The sequence below is a fragment of the Cynocephalus volans genome, chromosome 11 (genome assembly GCF_027409185.1).
Source record: "Cynocephalus volans isolate mCynVol1 chromosome 11, mCynVol1.pri, whole genome shotgun sequence".
In the NCBI taxonomy this organism is placed as follows: domain Eukaryota; kingdom Metazoa; phylum Chordata; class Mammalia; order Dermoptera; family Cynocephalidae; genus Cynocephalus; species Cynocephalus volans.
The window spans coordinates 45622458-45641699 of record NC_084470.1 but is presented as its reverse complement, the minus strand read 5'-3'; the positions used below and the strand labels follow the sequence as shown (position 1 = coordinate 45641699).

The 19242-nt window shown below is 36.2% G+C and overlaps 1 protein-coding gene across 2 annotated transcripts in view; it reads right to left on the bottom strand.

The window, feature by feature from the left end:
• Window positions 1-19242, bottom strand: part of PDCD6IP (programmed cell death 6 interacting protein) — a 70619-nt gene extending 51377 nt beyond the window's left edge. For both annotated transcript variants that reach the window (XM_063113886.1, XM_063113887.1), the window contains exons 1-4: window positions 18906-19242; window positions 9346-9400; window positions 7820-7889; window positions 2056-2183 (exon numbers count right to left, since the gene is read on the bottom strand). In XM_063113886.1, the coding sequence (XP_062969956.1) occupies window positions 2056-2183; window positions 7820-7889; window positions 9346-9400; window positions 18906-19114 (462 nt within the window). In that variant the 5' untranslated portion in view covers window positions 19115-19242. The remainder of the gene's footprint in view (window positions 1-2055; window positions 2184-7819; window positions 7890-9345; window positions 9401-18905) is intronic.

Sequence of the window (19242 nt, the reverse complement as noted above, 5' to 3'; positions counted from 1 at the left end):
AACAAAGTAAATTAATGGGACAAATTGATTAAGCTTATTATTATATATACTTCCTCAAAACTAATATAAGAATAGAGGCAGGGAGAAAACATTATTGAAATGTTCTCAGTACTGAAATGTTCTTGCTTTGATCCCGAATAAATTCATCCTTCAAAATAATTAAACATGCTGCACTTAGGGGAAACCCCAAATAGTATATACACCTAGCCCTCTGAGGAACAGCATTACTGACATCCATTGCTAATGATTTCTGTTTGGCCTAGAACTCCCTAATGAAATGTTCCCTATCAAATTTTTCACCCCAATTATATTTTGTTTTTTTAATAACAAAAATAACTTTGCTTTTATGAAACAAATGACACTAAGCAAAAGGATGCAGTCAGTCTGGAATTAAAGGTGGTGTGTGTTAGACAGGTAGGCCATACAGAGATAACTCAAAGCTAACAGTATTAAAATGAACATATTTTCTGCAGTCATGAAGTATAGTAAAACTAGAATATCTGCAAGGACTGATCAGCTGACCCTATTTAGTAAACTAACAGAATCATAAACTAGAACAACAAGGATGAGGAACTGGAGGTCTAGAGAGGTTACAGAACTTGCCCAAGGGCACACAGCTTCTGGGTGGCAAGCAACCTAGACAAGGACCTAGGTTTAATACCTCCAGTTCTCTTTCCATCATACTAAGTAACCTGCTACGAACACTCACAGAATAAAATATTTACGCAATAATTCAGAATGTCCTCTAAAATATCACATACCAACTGAGTTACAGTTTTTAATAGAAATTTTACTTCATTTTCAAATTTTAAAATACTTGTCAGCTATGGCTTCAAAAAGAAATAGTGTGTGCCTTATGTTTGTCATCTATTCCCATCCAGATTGTATGGCAAGCCACAATTTAGAGCATGTTGTTTGCTTAAAGTATATTTCCTTTCACTTTCCCAAAACAGCATTCCTCATCTCTCCCCTGAATTTAAACAGACTCTACCTCTGAGACAAGCAAATTCCACAGGGAGACAGTGGAAGGAACATTTGGAATTACATGAAATTCAGAACACCTGAAACCCAAATGGACTGCTTTAATGACACTTCTAATCTTTAGTCTCCTTGTATTTAAAATGGGAATGATGTTACATTACATGACATGCATCACAAGGTTTATCTGAAATTCAAATAATGTTCCTGAAAATACTTTGTAGGGGCCGGCCCGTGGCTCACTCGGGAGAGTGCGGTGCTGGTAACACCAAGGCCACGGGTTCGGATCCCATATAGGGATGGCCGGTTCGCTCACTGGCTGAGCGTGGTGCTGACAACACCAAGACAAGGGTTAAGATCCCCTTGCCGGTCATCTTTAAAAAAAAAAAAAAAAAGAAAAAAAAAAGAAAATACTTTGTAAATTGTAAAACATATTTTTATTATTTTTTATGATATAACTTAACAATAATCACAATTGTTCTTTTAACTGAAAGAAAAAGAGCTGAGTAAATAATAAAAAACTGTCACAAAATAACATGCCATATTAGTAAATGATTAGTACCTAAAATATAGATTTAGCCAACTTAAGAACATTACGTCTGACCATATTTAAATATCACCTCTCCACGAATCTCAGAGTTAAACTTTTATTTTCTTGCCAAATGGTCTTAATTTTTGTGACACAGTGAAATTTTAGGTGTGTCTCACTCTAAGAAAACATAAAAATAATGTACAAATTTTTTTAATGAGGTCATTTATTTAAAAGGGATTTACCATAATTGTATGAGATTTTGTCTCATACATTTAATTAGTTGGTCAATCGAATTTATTGAGCCTCTATTATGTGCCAGGCACTGTGCTAGGTGCTGGGTATTAAATAGTGAGGAAAAACAGACCTGGTCTATAGATACTTTATCTAAGGGCTTCAACAGTAAGAATCAATTCATTTAAATCGTACATTACTTTTCAAGAAAACATCTGTTGTGTAATGAAGAATCTATAAACCTAAATGCAAATTATTTTCAGTGTAATCCAACTTAATGTTGATCATTATGTAGTAACTACTTTTCTGCATACCTGGTAATGCTTAGCAGCGATTTTCAATCCTTCATCATTATCCAGGTTCTGTTCTGCTGCAATCTGGCTAGCTAAGGCTGCACAATTGAACAACACACAGCTCTTTTCATATCCTAAGCTTGCAAGAGCTGTAAAAAATTGAGAAGAAAAAATTTATCAGATTATTTTTTCTATAGAAAATGAATATTTCAACAAGAAATACTATGATCACTATCCCATTGGCCCTCACAAAAACAAGTTTCCAGATCTATATTTCAATGAGAAATGCTATGAACACTATCCCATTGGCCCTCACAAAAACAAGTTTCCAGATCTGTTTTCTCACCTATCATATGCTCCCATAATTCAAGCTGCCCTGCCAGGTATTTATTTTCACAACAATACTCCCATCATCTAAAACTCAAAAGATCAATAAATTATTTTTCTCTCCTTCCCTTTACTTCCACATTTCTATTACAGTCGTGGCGCACTTGGGAGAGTGCGGCGCTGGGAGCGCAGCAGTGCTCCCGCCGCGGGTTCGGATCCTATATAAGGACGGCCGGTGCGCTCACTGGCTGAGCGCCGTATGGCCGGTCACAAAAAGACAAAAAAAAATAATAATAAATAAAATAAATAAATAAATAAAAGTCATTCTCAAGTCGTTTCTCACTTAATTTCTTAAATTCAAATAAATTCTTTCCATTCTTCCACCACCTCTCAAAATTGTATCTTCCCACCACATTTAAGCCAGTTCATTACTACAAAGCTAAGTCAACTCAAGCACCTCCTAACTGGCCTTCCATGCCTCACTACCTCATACCAATACATTTCGCACAGGGCTACCAGATTAGTCTGGTTAAAATGCAACCGTGGTCAAGAATTTACACACCTCAGATCCGTTAAGATAGCTACTTTTTAAAAAAAAAAAAGATAGTTACTTTTAATAAATAAATAAATAAAGAGTAATTGTTGACGGGGATGTAGAGAAATTAGAACCTTTGTACACAGTTGGTGGGAAAATAAAAGGGTGTAGCTGCTGTGGAAAACAAGTGGTCAGGTCCTCAAAAAATTAAAAGCAGAATTACCATATGACCAAACGATTCCACTTCTGGGTAGATACACAAAAGAAATGAAAGCAGAGTCTCAAAGAAACAGCAGCCAACAGGTTAAGAGCAATGCAGGTGTCCATCAACGGCTAAATGATAACCAAAATGTGGTATATACATAAAACAGATATTATATAACCTTAAAAAGGAAGAAAATCACATGCTACAGCATGGATGAACCTTGACAAAATTATGCTAAGTGAAATAAGCCAATCACAAAAAGACAAATACTGTATGATTTAACTTATATGGAGTACCTAGAGTAGTCAAATTCATTGAATAGAAAGTAGAAAGGTAGTTACCAGGAACTGAGGGAGGAGGGGTGGTTGTTTAAAAAGTAGTCTCAGATTTGCAAGATGAAATGTTCTGTAGATCTATTTCACGAGATTATACCTAACACTACTGAACTGTACACTTAAAAACTGTTAAGATAATAAATGATATGTTATGTACTTCCTACAACAATTTTTTTAAAAGATAAATACTATGTGATTCTACTTATATGAGGTACCTAGAGTAGTTAAATGCAGAGACAGAAAATAGAATGGTGGTTGCCAGGGGCTGGGGTGGGGTGGGGAGTGGATGGGAAGTTATTGTTTAATGGGTACAGAGTTTCAGTTTTGTAAGATGAAAAAGTATTCTAGAAATGGATGATTGTGATAGTGGCACAATAATGTAAATGAACTTAATAGCACTTAACTGTACACTTAAAAATGGTTAAGATGATATAATATATGTATTTTATCACAAAAATAATTTTTCTTTTAAATCTAAAATAGCTCTCTGTTACTTGTAGAATTCAATCACAGTGGAATTCATGGTCTCGCATGATGTGCCAGGCATTGACCACCAAGCAAAATAATCAGAAAGCTCCTTACAAAAAACACTGAACAAACCATCTGAAAAAACCAGAACACTACAGTTGTGTCTGTGCCACAGAATAGTGCAATAAAGTAAAGCCCTCCTTGTTACAGTATTTTGGTAGCCTCACTAGTAATAGTGGCCAGCTTTCAACTTGCTTCCAAACCAATTCTAGCCTCCTCACTCTAGAGTGAAGCAGATATACGAGGGTACCTTAAAATGTTTATGGAAGAATAGAATGAAAAGATAATGTGAATCTTTCCATGAACTTTTTGAAGTACCCTTGCATATACCAGCTACTCTAATGTACATTAGAATAAATACATGGAAAATCTAGAATAACCAGATATGAGGAGAGCCTACACTGAAATAAAGGAAAATCAAAGTGAACTGAAATACTAAGCCCAGAGTAAAAAAAGACAATTCTAGTAACAGAAGATAGTATTTCAAAGATCATAACTAGCATCCTTAAATTCAAAGGTTAAACATCCATAAAATAAGAAAAGGATGTTATTTTTCTTTTAATTAGTGAATAAGAAAAAGCTCCTGGAAATTAAAAGCTTAATTACTAAAATTTTCTCAAAAGAAGTATTAGAAAATATCTAGGCAGCCTCCCAGAAAGTAGAACATGAAGAAATAAAAATATAAGAAGTATGAGTAAATAACTCAGAACAACCAATATTCAACTAATAAAGTATCCCAAAGAGAAGAGAGAAAAAAAAGACAATGAAATCATCAAAGAAATATCAGAAAATTTCCCAGCGCTGAAGGGAGATATGAGTGTTCAAACTAAAATGCCAATAATAAATGTCATAGCCAAAGAATGAGATCCGATTAGATCTTTTAAGATTTCTAAACATGAGGGGTAAAGATTATAAAAATATTCCCAAGAGAAAAGAAACAGATCACCTGCAAAAGAACAAAATCCAGACTTTTCATCAGTAACACTAGATATTAAAGGCAAGGAAACAATGTCTTCAAATTCTGAAGAAATATAAATTAAATTAATTGACAAATACATATTGAGGCCAGTATAGTAGAAAGGAGAGAGGAAGGGACAAAACAGTGGGTGATGGCGTCAGGGAAGTAAAAGAGAGCCAGCTGTGCTGTAAAGCCTTTAGCTTTTACTTTGAGTGAGGTGTGAAGTCGATAGAGTTTTCAACAGAGAATCACTGAGCCCACACTGGAAAACAGACCATAGGGGAGCAACAGACTGGGGGAAGCAGGAGACTAGACAGGTAGCTGCTGCAGTAAGGTGCTGAAAGGCAATGATGGTTCTGACCAGAATGTCAGCAGGAGAGGTGCTAAGAAGTAACTAGATTTTGAATACACCTGAAAGGAAAATCTGATAGGGTTTGCTGATGAATTAATGGGCTGTGGGGAATGAAGTGAAATAGAGTCAAGAATGACTCCAAAGTTTTACCTAAGCAACTAGGTGCCCGAATTTCAAACCAAATTCATGTGAGGGCAGAATATATACATTATCAGAAAGAAGAGATTTAGAAAGTTGACCTTTCTCCAAAAGTTACCTAAGAATATATCCTAGCAAAAGAGGAAGACACAATATCCAGAAAACAATGGCTTTAACCTAGGGAAGCAGCTATGTAGCAGCTTTAGCGAGCAAACAGTCCCAATTCAATCAAGAAAGCACAACAAGCCATAAAGGGAGTCTCTGAGCAAGGGGGAGACTAGAGACATAGGTATAGTTTGGAAAGTCCTGAGAATATGATAAAAGCGCAGAATGTGTGTGGTAGTGGAGCAATCAAAACCTCTTAAAAAAACAGTACAAGAAAGTCATGGTCTACATACGAAGCAACTGGCCCACTAAATGACAGAAAGACAGCGCACTTCTAGAAGAATGAAAAATATTTCAGGCAACAGATAAGAGTAAACTGTTTATATACCAGGTATATATCCCGGCCTATTATATTTCCCATTAATATCATCATCTCAGGCTGTAGTCTGCCAATTTCCTTTGACAAATTTTCATGTATAAGAGATTTTGTGAGCACTTTTTTTGTTTTTGTAATTACATCTTATATTTTTTTCTTTTACAATTTCTTCTAACACATCTAAACTAGTCTGTTGTGCCCAGATTAGCTGCAGACAAGACCAGAGTTTTCCATTAAAATTTTAAACAAGTGAGATCAAGATCCTGAAACATTACTTCAAAGAATTGTAACAGTAGATGAAACATGGCTTTACCAGTACAATTCTGAAGACAAAGCACTATCAAAGCCATGGCTACCAAGAGGTAGAAATGGTCCAGTCAAAGCAAAAGTGGATTGGTAAAGAACAAAGGTCATGGCAACAGTTTTTTTGGAATGCTCAAGGTATTTTACTTCTTGACTTTCTGGAGGACCAAAGAATAACACCTGCCTACTATGAGAGTGTTTGGAGAAAGTTAGCCAAAACTTTAGCAGAAAAACACCCAGAAAAGTTTCACCTGTGACTCCTTCTCCACCACAACAATGCTCCTGCTCATTCCTCTCATCAAACAAGGGCAATTTTGTGAGAGTTTCAATGGGAAATCATTAGGCTTCTCCTTACAGTCCTGATTTGGCTCCTTATGACTTCTTTTTATTTCCTAATCTTAAAAAGTTTTTAAAGGTCACCCACTTTTCTTCAGTTAATAATGTAAAACAGACTGCACTAACATGGTTAAATTCCCAGGACCTTCAGTTGGTTGAATTCATAGACACTAAACCCATAGATAGATGGCCAAATACACTATATAAGGTGTAAGTATATACCTTATATATACTATATGTAAGGCACATATGAGTATATATTATATAGTATATATTGTTCTATTATATAAAATATTATATACTATATACTATATATAAGGCAAATATATATTTATAATATATGCTATATTATATAATATATAATGTGTTCCCTGGACTTTGGGCTTTCCAGCCTCCAAAACTGTAAGCAATAAATTGTGTTTTCTTTATAAATTACCCAGTTCCAGGTACTTTGTTATAAGCAACAGAAACAGATTAATACAATATACTATATATATATATACACATTTTAGTACAATATATATTTATATATGCCTTATATAGTTTATATTATATAACTTTATATATTATATACATTGTTTTATTACAATATTAATAATATACTATATTATTATTCACTGCAGCTAATGCTTTTTCAGCACTGTTCTAAGGACTTTTTAATGCACCTAAGCACCCAATAAGATAAAAAGTATTATACCTACTTCACAGATGAGAAAATTAAGGCATATAGAGGTTATCTTGCCCAAGCTGGTAGACCAAAAAGCCTTCATACATCTGACCTTTGGTTATGATGTTATACCTGTAATATTACTTTCTTCCTAGAAAAGCCAAATTCATCCTTCAAGGCCTACCTCAAACATTGCTTGCTTTCAACAGGTAGAATTAATTTCTTCTTCATCTATGCTCCCATGAGTTTGTTCATAGGCTGATAGTACATACAAAGCTACTTCAAAAAGTTCATGGAAAGATTCATATTATCCTTTAATTATATTCTTCCATGAACTTTCTGAAGTACCCTCACATTACATTTTAGGATGTTCTACTGTCTTCCCAACCAAACTGAATACAACTGTCTTATTCATTTTTTATGACTAGGACAGTGCCTGGCAAGGTATATAGGCTCTCTACAAATATTCTGAAATTGTATTAAAAGTTGAAGTTAAAAAGAAAATGAGATGTAAAAAATTTTACAATTTACAAAGAGTCACTAGGAGAGCAATTTTTAAAACCTAAAACAATAAAGTGTTTAAAACAACTTTCTTATCATTTTTATTAAAAATCACATACCTAATTTTACAGATCCTCCAAAAAGTGAACCTTTATCAAAAGCATCCTTCCAGGTAAATGTCAAGCAGATCTGGACAGAATGAGAGAAAGAGAAAATTATGTTACCTTCCTGGATTTCATTAAATATTAAGTCTTTTTTGAAGAAAAGTCTGCAGTGAGGAAAGGACAAAAGCTCAATCTGTCTAAAACATTATCTCCTCTAACCAAGAAACTCCTTTTACTTCTCCTAGACCATAAATTTTTTTAAAAAAGTAAAATACTGGCACTAGGCTAACTCAAATGGTCATTTTGCCTCAGTAATCATGAACATTATTTATTTTTACAAATACACAATGGCTTGAACAGATTAAGCACTTAATAAATGCTTGCCTAATAAGCCAAGAGAACTAAGGCAATATACTGCAGACTTCCCAGAAGATAAAATTAAAAACAACTAGTTCATGACAACAAAAGTAAGAGAACAGTTACTTTGAGAGGATGAAAGATTTAATATTTTATTCCTTGATCTGGGCAGTGGTTATATAGGCATACTCACTTTGTGAAGATTCAAACTATACACATGATTTGTTTACTTTTCTGTATACATATTATATGTGAATAAAAATTTTACTTAATAAAAAAACTGCACCGCTTACTGCTTCTAAAATGAGAATACCACATATGAAGGTTAAAAAGAACTTGGCCCCATTTAAATTACTGCAATCCACTACAAAAAAATTTTTTAACTCTCGATTAAGGAAATGTTCAAACATAAACAAAACCAAAGAGAATAATGTAATGAACTCCTAAATACCCCAGCAGCTTTAACGTTTTGCCTTTCTTGATTCATCCATCCCCCAATTTCCCCTTCCCCCCACAACCCATCCATACACACTTTTTTCCTGGTGTATTTTAAAGCAAATCTCAACTATAATTATTTCACCTATGAAAAACTAGTACAAGAATGTTTAAAGTACTTTTCTTATACTACTTGAAGGACCACACAATTTTAAAACTTTTATCAAGTCTCCCAAATAAAACTGTAAGAAATTACCAGCATTTTCAACTTCTACCTTTTAAAAGAAAATAAAGTTGACATCCGTATACTGTTACATCTAATCATAACAGCATTTCCAACTTTTATATGTAAATGTAACTTGTGCCAATAATTTTTAAAGCACATAAAATGAGACTAATACTTCCTGAATTATACAGTTTCCATCTTAATGCTGTAAAAGCCAAAGGGAAGGACACAGCAGATTAATCAACAGATCCTACTGATATAAAATACAATCTTAAAAAAAGCACAGTCCAATGCTCTACATGAGCCCCAGAAGTGCTAAGGAATGACATGAATAGATTTTCAGGAGACTCCTTCCTGATTTGTATCAGATGGATCTAAAAGCTTCTAATTTCTATAAAACTCTCTCATAAAAAACCTAATAATAGTGAAGAAGCATCACTGATTTCAATAAAATGATATCACAGGTGGAAGGAAATGGGATTTGTCATTACCATGTAACTTTAAAACAAAATTAATGACTTACCTGATTTTCAGAAAATGGGAATTTGGGTTCAATGGAACAAATCTGATCATAATATCTAAAAAAGAAAGCAAAATTAATAATTACCAGAGCTAAATATTACACGCATTTATGTAAATACAATTGGATTAAGAGTATACAAAAATTATTCACACTTACTTTGCATGGCCCACAAATCAAATTCAATCAGCTATTTTAAAGTTAATCAACATGGTCTTTCAATGTGTAAACCAAGAGCTAAAATGTTTGCAATGAAAAAAAAAAAAATGTGTGAACAAAAACATACCCACCACCACAGAAAAGTATTTATTTATTATTATTGGCTAAAAGCTAACTACTATCTGCTCAGGAAACCAATGTATTTTTAAAAATACTACTTATTATAAACTATGTTTATATCCATTGGACAAACTCATATCTCTGGCAAATGGCTAATTAAAACAGTTTTACCAACTTTCAAATATGTTTTAGGTATGTCCATTTCTTCCAACTCCATCATTGCCACACAGCTCATCAAAGCTACCACTCTCATACACTAATCCAAAAGTTTCCTAGCCAATCTCCCTGTCTTCTTTCTCATTGTTTCTAATCTATTCTCCACCCAGCAGCCAGAATGATCACTAAATATAAAGTAGTCTTCCCCTTCTCATTAGGGTGAGCTTTCAGCCAGCAAGTCTGGGAGGGAAGGGTGGGGAAGAGGGTCAGGGCCAAGCTTTCTAACTGGCCTCTAATCTTTCCTCCTTCCCTTATTCCCTTATACAACCCTCCCCTTCATTGGGATTATCTTTCCAATGGTTATCTCTGGGGGCAAGTTTTCAGGGGTGAAATGAGTGGGGGGAAGCGGGTAATATGCCTGAGACCAAGCCTTTGGCTGGCATCTCCATGAGTTTGATTACAAACAAGAACTGGATAATTAAGTAAATACATTGAAGATAACGGGACCCAGGTTTCTCACTATCAGAGAAAGGAATTACAAACATGGGAAGAGAGAAGGCTAGAATAAACTACTACACCAGCAGAATAAACTACTCCAGTCCAGTTTTGGACTGGAATTGGAGTTATCAGCGTGAACTCATTTGTAAATGTAGTGGAGAGAAACAAAAACAGGTATAAATGTATGCGTACGTATTTCCTAAATGCATATGCTGCAAGGGCTTAGAGGCAATAACACCTCATAGTAGCAATAAGCACACCTTGTGTACAGATAAATAATGTTCTACATTAAAAGGAGCCAATGGTCCTTAGGAAATGGCTGACTCCAGGGCTGAGACTGAGAAATCTTAAGATACAAGCTTAAAACATCTTGCTATGCCAGAAAATTTAAAAAGTACTTTAAAAAATAAGGACATGTTAAAAGGACACAAAAACTAGCTTTAAGCAGCTCCCAATAGCCAAGTATAGAACAATTTAAATAAACTAAGTAATGCTGACAAATCATAACCCATTGAAAAAAATAAAAACACCATTCAGAAGTAAATAAAATATATAGGTAAACAGGGAAAGCTCTCCCCTATTGTACAATGCTAACTAATAAATCTAGAAAAAATCCTGGAGTTAGAAAAATCACCATTTGGTACCTTTCAGAGTATAACTTCTTATTCTGGTAAGATTCATCCACGGATGTCAAAATAATGAAAATTTGATGAGAAACAAGCTATTACATATTCTCAAAGTATCTCACCACAAAATGCTTAGTGATTAGTACAACAATATTTATTAAATAAAAAGTAGAAACCTGGCAAACACCATCTTAACAAAGTGATAAAAATTACCATTACCACTAATAGGACAAATCAACATCATGTTCTTCCTGATATGCAATAAAAAGAACACAGTATCACTGCAATGGTAATCCTATGCAAAAATGCATATATCACAACAACATATGAGACAAACCCTTACTGAGTGACATACTACAAAGTAACTAGCCTGTACTCTTCAAAATATCAAGGTCATGAAAAACAAGAGAAAACTGAGGAACTCCTCCAAATTGAAGGAGACTAAAAAGACATAACAATTAAAAGCCATGCATGATCTTAGATTAGACCCTGTAAATGACTTATTGAGAAAACTGGAAAAATTTGAACGAATTCTGTGAATTAAATGATAATATTCAATCAATGCCAATTTCCTAATTTTGAAAATTGTACTGTGGTCTTATAGGAGAGTATCCTGAAGTAGTAAGTACTAAAATCCTTTCATGGATTCCCATTATACTTAAAATTATATCCAAAACCTATGATAAGGTCTTACACTATCTGGCCATCACCCAACTCTCCAGCCTCATCTCAGCATATTAACTATGGGGATGAGTGGCCAACAGTCAGTTTCGATCTGTTCCAATGACACTCCCTTTTCTATGAGAATCCCGCCATTTCAACTTGGGCAACTAGCTACAGGTGAGGTAATCTGCTGAGTCATCAATTCCCAAACTGAGATTCCACCATGCAGTGCTAAGCCATTGCTGAGCAGAGCACTCAAAGTGCAGGTGACACCAGAGCAAGCCTGGGCAGCAGTGAAACATGGCCACTGGCCAGGGAGGCAGGCACTGGAAGCAAAGGGGAGAATAGAGTAGAGGAGAAAGCCCCAGCCTAATCTCCAAGGCTCACAGTGCTAATGCACTGGAATGGTGTCCTCAGGCCACACAAAATCAGGCAGCACAACAACAGGCCTTAGTTTGCTGACCCTTGCTATAAAGTAAGCAAGGAAGGAAGCAGCATGAAATAAAATTACTGGCTGCAAATGGATCAGTTAAAGAACAGCTAAACAGAATGTACTAAATTTTTTATACCCATTCTCTTCACTCCAAAACTTTTGAAGTCAACTCACAAAACTTGAGTTGTAAGAGAAAACAGCGTATTTATATTCTATATTTAAATGATTAGCTTTGTGATGGAATCCTCCAAGTAAAATGTCTGTCTTAGGACAGGTTATGAAAGTTGAAATAAAAGTACAAGAGGATAGGCAGTAACTGGAATTCAACAGCGTCTAACCAGGATGGAACAAATCCCAACAAAACAAGAGAGATCAACTAAGGCTTTAAAAAAGAGAGCAGCCATTGCTAACTGCAGTTACCACAGGCAAAATGCTGTTCCTTGGGAACCAAATACAATCAATCAGCTATTCCTTCAATATTATCCCACTTCATATCACCCCTCATAGTTCAGCCTAGATCTCAAGTATCAAAGTCTTCATCAGAGGGAACCACAGAAACAAGAGAATCTATCACACCCCTCTCTTTATCATTTAAATAGGCTTTACTATTTAAATGATAAAGCAGACTCTAGCCTGGGATATATCTCTAACACAGTAGATCTAGGCTGCAAGTTTTCCACAGGTAGGAAAATGGAAAGCCATATGCCAAGCCAGAGAGCTGGCAAAAAATAGTGCACTGTGGGAAATAATGCTGCAAAGAATCAGTACCTTTATAGATTTTATTTTAGAAATAAGTGATTTTTTTATTTTTTTCATAATAAAATAATGTATTATCAACTATAAAATCCTAAACATACTTAAAAGGTATAATGCCATAGTGGGCAGAGCTCAGGTTTTCAAATCAGATAACTCTCGTGTTTGAATCCAACTCTTAGCTGTGTGATCATGTGCAAGTTATGCAAGCTCTCTACACCCTTCCTAAAGTAAAGGTAATACCTTCTTTTAGCATGAGAAACAAAGGATAAAATATATATTAAATGATTAAAATAATGCCTGGACACAGAGTACATATGTAATAAATGGTAGCTACAGATTACTAATTTATAACTGTGTAGAAGTGCTTTTTATATGTTCTCTAGTATTTTATAAGACTTAGTCACATTAAAGCAAATATATATTAGCGCAATTTTAAAAACTCAAGGGAGAAAAACCTAGAAAATAAGTATATTTCTTTAAAAACACTAAAAACAGTACAGGACAAATTCCCATTAGAAATTCTAGTTTTTAAAGTGTTTGTTTGTTTGTTTGTTTAAGAAAAAGGTGTAGAGATCAAGAACAGCCAATCCACACTGGCCAAAGTGATACTGCAATGCAAATTCACATAACCCTATACAGCTCCAATCTGACTTTAGGGCTGTACAACTCCAGACCACTAACCAGAGAGAGAAACAGGACAATCAATCAGAACAGCAGGCCTGGAGATACTGGCTGGATCCTTCCTGAACCTTATTTTTACACTTCTTTCTTCACCTAATTTATCACATGAAAAATCATTAACAAAGAACTGCTGCTGCAGAGTATGGTAAAAAGTAACCAGCCAAGGTGTCAAAAGTTCAGGACCTCAGCTCAGTTCTGCCACAAAGTTAGCTGTGTGGGCTTAAGCCTTCTGTGTAAAACACCACAGGAAGACTGTTTTTCTGGTTACACAGAAAGACGATACTCCTGACAAGCTATTTTATCTAATAAACATCAGAAAAGTCAAAATACAGAAAAACAAATCAGATTTTAAATCTTCCTTTAAATTTTTATGTTTATTCATCTACACAGAATAAAATTAAAATTTTATGAGCCAAATTAAGGTCTGGCAACTACAGATATTCCTTGAGACCAGGGACCAAGTATAATACATCTTTATGTCCACCACACTGTCTCCTATAGTATGGTTCACATAGACACTCCTATACTATTTGATTGACAAATTATAGCAATGTCATTAGTGTTAATACTATCTCAATATCTTCACCCCCAAACCAACAGTCAGAATGTAAGCAACAAGTATGAAATAAAGTGGAACAGCAATACGAGGGGTCTTCAAAAGTTCAGGGAAAGATTCAGGTTATCTTTCCTTCTGGCGGCTGGCCAGTGTGGGGATCCGAACCATGACCTTGGTGTTATAAGGCTGCATTGTAACCAAATGAGCTAACCAGCAAGCCCCATATTATCTTTTAATTCTATTTTTCCATAAACTTTTTGAAGTATCCTCCTATTTTCTTTCTTGACACATAAAACACTAGTGCTTTGAAAATATTTCAGAAATTACAAAACTAGTTCCATCAACTTCATTTTACTAAAATGAAAAAAGACACTACCATAATGCAACAAACTATTTACCCACAAATGGATTTCACACAGTCTATAGGTTAGACTCTTAGGTTAAAGACAATAAACTCAAACTATAAGCCATTAAAAAATAAATATCAAAAAGAATACTACATATTAAAACTAGTGTAACACAGCCAATGCAGACGGAGAAAAAATACGCAGTCCTAAAATAAACATATTAGAAAAACATGGAAACTAACCATTCAATACAAAAAGACAGAATAAGAGAAAAAAGAGAAGAAAAATGACAAAAGCAGGAAACAAACCCAAAAAGTGTAGGTTTAGTTTTTAAAAAAGAAAAAGGTGGCTACAAACCTTAAGCAAATCTGATCAGGAAGAAATCACACATAACACATACACAACACTAGGAATAAGAAAAAAATTATAACAGATTATGAAGGGACTAAAACATTTTGCAAGGATTTCTGTTTAACAAAAGATATCATAAACATAGTTAAGAGATAAGAAACAGATTGGAAGACTTTAACACACAATGGAAAAAGGATAAATATCAGAAAATGTAAATAACTCCTACAAATCAGTAAAGAAAAAACAACCCAACACAAAATGGGCAAAAGAAAAGAACAAGAGACTTACAGGAAAAGAAACTAAGTGACTAGTAAACATAAAATGTTAAAACCTCAGGGAAATAAGGGCAATGCAAATTAAAACAAGGTACCATCTCTCACCTGTTAGTTTAGCAGAAAGCAATAACAAATTATTAATCAGTAAGTAGTAGCAAGGATGTGGAGGAATAAAACCTCACATACACCTGCTGATGGGAATGTAAATTGATACAACCACTGTGAAGAGCTGAAAATGCAGACATACTCCTCTTCCAGTTAAAGAGATCTGAATAAACACTCTCCTTTGTTCCCTCCCAAAATCCCACTAAAAAAAAAGAATTAAAAAAATGTAAAAGATGTAAATGTACAAGGACAAAGAAGAAGGGGCATAATAGCATACAGGAGGTTTCAACAAAACCTTCCAAAAGATGAAAAGTGAATGAATGAAGCAGAGAAAGCTGAAATCTAACTGCCTAAGAGAGAAGGGAGCCAACAAAGCAGAAGCCAGGGAAGTCAGAAAAGGATGTGAATTAAGAACCATGGAGCACCTCTAAAGATAGGAGTTCAATCTGAGGTTGGAAAGAGAAGGTGTGGTTGAAAATCCTTGAAAGAAACCTTCAGGCTCCCAGATCCTCTACGCTGAGGGTAAGTTTACTCTCAGGAAAATGTTAGAGATACTAAGCACAACTTAGGTAGGGATAAGCACTGCTAAGTGGGGAGGATGGGGAGAGGCTGGAGTTGGGAGCGCGAAACTGCCTAAATCATTATCAGTTCTCTTCTTCCTTACTAATAGAACCCCAGATTTTAAGCTGGGTATATGGCTACCCATAATAAAAACTCCTTTTCCTAGTATCCCTTCTATGAGAAGTAGACATATGTATTGGCTGGTAACATATGAGCAGGTCGTTGTGGGGCAGTTTCCAGAAACATCCTGGATGCTGAGCCCTCTGCCTTTCTCCCTTCCTCCATCCTACTGTCTGAAATTTGGGAACTACAATCTGGACCATGAGAACGCGGACCATCTTGTAGGTTTTATGGAGCAAAAGCTGGAAGGAGTCTGAACTCCAATAAACTTCACAGAACTACCATACCAGCCCCGGACTACCAGAATCACCTACCTGCCAAGTTTTTACACAAGAATAAAATCTTAGTTTAACTCACTGATAATTTGGGATCTATCACATAGAGTTGAACCTAACCTTAATAAAGACATCATACTAAAAACAGATAATATGAAAGACTGCATACATGACTGTTGAGATCCCCAACCTCCACTGCCACCAATCAAATTTAAGAAAGCTGACAAACAGACTTTTTCATGGAATATTTGAAGCTTTCTCCATAAAGAAAGTGATCACCACAAAAGAAATGACACAATGCTGGTATTTGGAGTTTCCAAAAACTAAACAAAAAACCAGCATGGTTCCCATCTGGTCACCCTAAAGTTCTCCATTTACCAAGCCTCTTCCAATCAATTTTTAGTAAAAGCCACTTTATAAAAGATGAAGTACCATACAAATGAGTTTTGAAGTAATTGTTCTCATTAATATCATGTACATGAATGTATATTTTAGGACATTTTAATAATAACACCTACAAGTTAGTAATGAAAAGATGAGTCTATCACTGGAGCTGTATGTGGACTTATCAAGCTAGCTTCTATTCTTTAGAAATTAGTTTAGGGGCCGAGCCTGTGGCGCACTCGGTAGCGTGCTGCGCTAGGAGCGAGGCGACGCTCCCGCCGCGGGTTCGGATCCTATATAGGAATGACTGGTGCACTCACTGGCTGAGTGCCGGCCGGTCGGGGGGGGGGGGGGGGGGGGGGATTAGTTTAAACACTCTTCAAAGTTCATTAGTTTAGAAGTCCTATAACTTAAAAAAAAAAATGTAAATTTTAGTTTAAACACTCTTCAAAGTTCATTAGTTTAGAAGTCCTATAACTTAAAAAAAAAATGTAAATTAATGTTCAGTTTACACAATTATCCAAACACTAATTATTGAAAATAAAATATTCTGCTTGATTTGAATGAACATCTCACAACTGTCTGATTCACAACTATCTGATTTTACAACATATACACCGAAGGAACTTTTGTACACACCTCCATCATAAAATATAATAGCCTGTAGTATATTTATTAGCTTATCCTAACTATATTAGAAGATCAAAAAGTGAAAAAATCTTAATATTTGTTGAATGAATGTGCTAGAAGAATGTATACAAGTGACTAAAGAAACATGGTGAGTTTCAAAGAGACTATCTCTGTAACAGCTCCACTCCCTAGCAGTTCACACATTTATGCCTTGTAAAAGAATAAAGAAATGAACAAATGAATGAAGTTTTAAAGTTCACAGCAGAACCCCCCAACCAAACTAACATCCACTATCCCTTGTCTGTTAGTCTTAAACCCATGAGCCAACAGCAGCTGAAGATCCCAAGCTCCTTAAGGGTTGGAACCAAACCTAATCTATTCAACAAGATTTTTATCATAGGGTTCATTATACCACAACTACGCGTTTTTAATACTAATGGAAAATCCTCACTGAATGCTACTCACGTCTACATAAAAACTGCTTTGAAGAGGATTTTTTAAAATATGTTAATTCTAAAGAAATGGCTAATTATTCCCAGATTAACTTTAAAAATGCTTATGCTAAGTGATCAGACTAATGATCCTTGCAGCCCAACAGTTTTAGCTCTAAAATTGACACCAACGGGTCATAATCTGCCTGAGCAATCTATTCAGTATCCCTTCCTCTGGGACCCTTCCCGCATCCCACCTAATCTTGCTTTGATCCATGGGGGACTGAGAAGTGAAAGGGGCTGGGTGACCCAGACAAGGGCAATTAAATTAGCCCATTTTCCATCATAATTAGGTGCAAACCAATCGAATGAGAGGCCTCACACGGATTTTTATCAGACCTAGGAAGAAAAGAACTCTTTTTCTGTAAGACACTGAAAGTGTTATGGACCATTATAATTCCACTAGAGCCCTCAGCGGCAATCTCTCTCAATACTTGAACAAAGTTCACCTACAGTTGTGTTTCTCCTGTGAAACAAAGGGAGTACATTACACGTAAGAAATGAGATCATGAATAAGGTAAGCAAAAAAAAAAAAAAAAACTGTTTATAAAGTGCTTATAAAAATGTTCTGTTGGGCTGGCTTGTTATTCAGTTGGTTCAAGGTCAAAGGTTCGGATCCCCTTACCGGCCAGCCGACAAAAAAACAATTCTCTGTATACCAACTCGAGTATCACAAAAGGAACTTTCACCAAATACAGGATGAGCTCAACAAGAATTACTTAAAACAATAAATTTACTCCATTATGTGTATGCCTGTTCGTGAACAAACATTTTAAGTACCTTATCTTGAACGTTCTATTATGTCACTCAGGTTTTATTTCTAACAATTGTAGCCCCTAACTTTTAGAATTCTCCGTCCTTTTAATTATTTTGAACTTAGTAAGATGGACCACCTCAAGTGGACAATGTAATGAGTAGTAAACAGACATTTGGTGCAGTGTCCCAATTCCCCCACTTCCCTCAAGCAACTACTATTATGAAATCTAAATTTGGCCCAAGAAAGTCAGAAAACAATGATAGGGAAAAGAGAGAAGAGGGGCATCTTCAGTTAGAGACCTAAAAAAGTGAAAACTAGTTCTGAGTAAATGTGGCAAGAGAGATCAGTTCGCGGCAGACTTTCCTCACAGATATCGTGTCGACCCAGCCCGGGCCGACCAAGGGCTGGAGCGGGCGGACAGGCCGGAGGACCAGGCAGGGCCACCGCGGGCCTGTGGGGCCCTTCCTGCTCACCAAGAAAGAATGCAGACCACACCTACGCGTCCGGGCGGGGCGGCCCGGCCTGGGTCAGGGGTTAGCGAGACAGAGGAAAGCAGGAAGGGGGACGGTTAGGGGCGGCTGGCTGCAGACGATCTCCCCCCACCCGGCCCCGCGCCCACCTCAGGAGCGTCTCGAGCGCTCCCTCGTGCTTGTCCAGCGGGCGGCCGACAGCCGCACGGCGCAGCTTGCTGAGCTCTTCGGCCGCGCGGCAATACTGGGCCTGCTCTTCCCCGCCGCTCGGGTAAGTCTGCTGGATGAACTTCACCAGCGGCTTGGCTAGGTCCACCTCCGAGGTCTTTTTCAGCTGCACCGAGATGAACGTCGCCATGATGAGCGCCTCGGCCGCCGTTTGGGCCAAATAAACGGCGGGACAGCAACTAGGGCAGAAGCCCCCAGGGTACCGGACTGGCGGACCGACGGGCTGACGGACGTGCGCTTGGCCTGCGTTTTGGATCC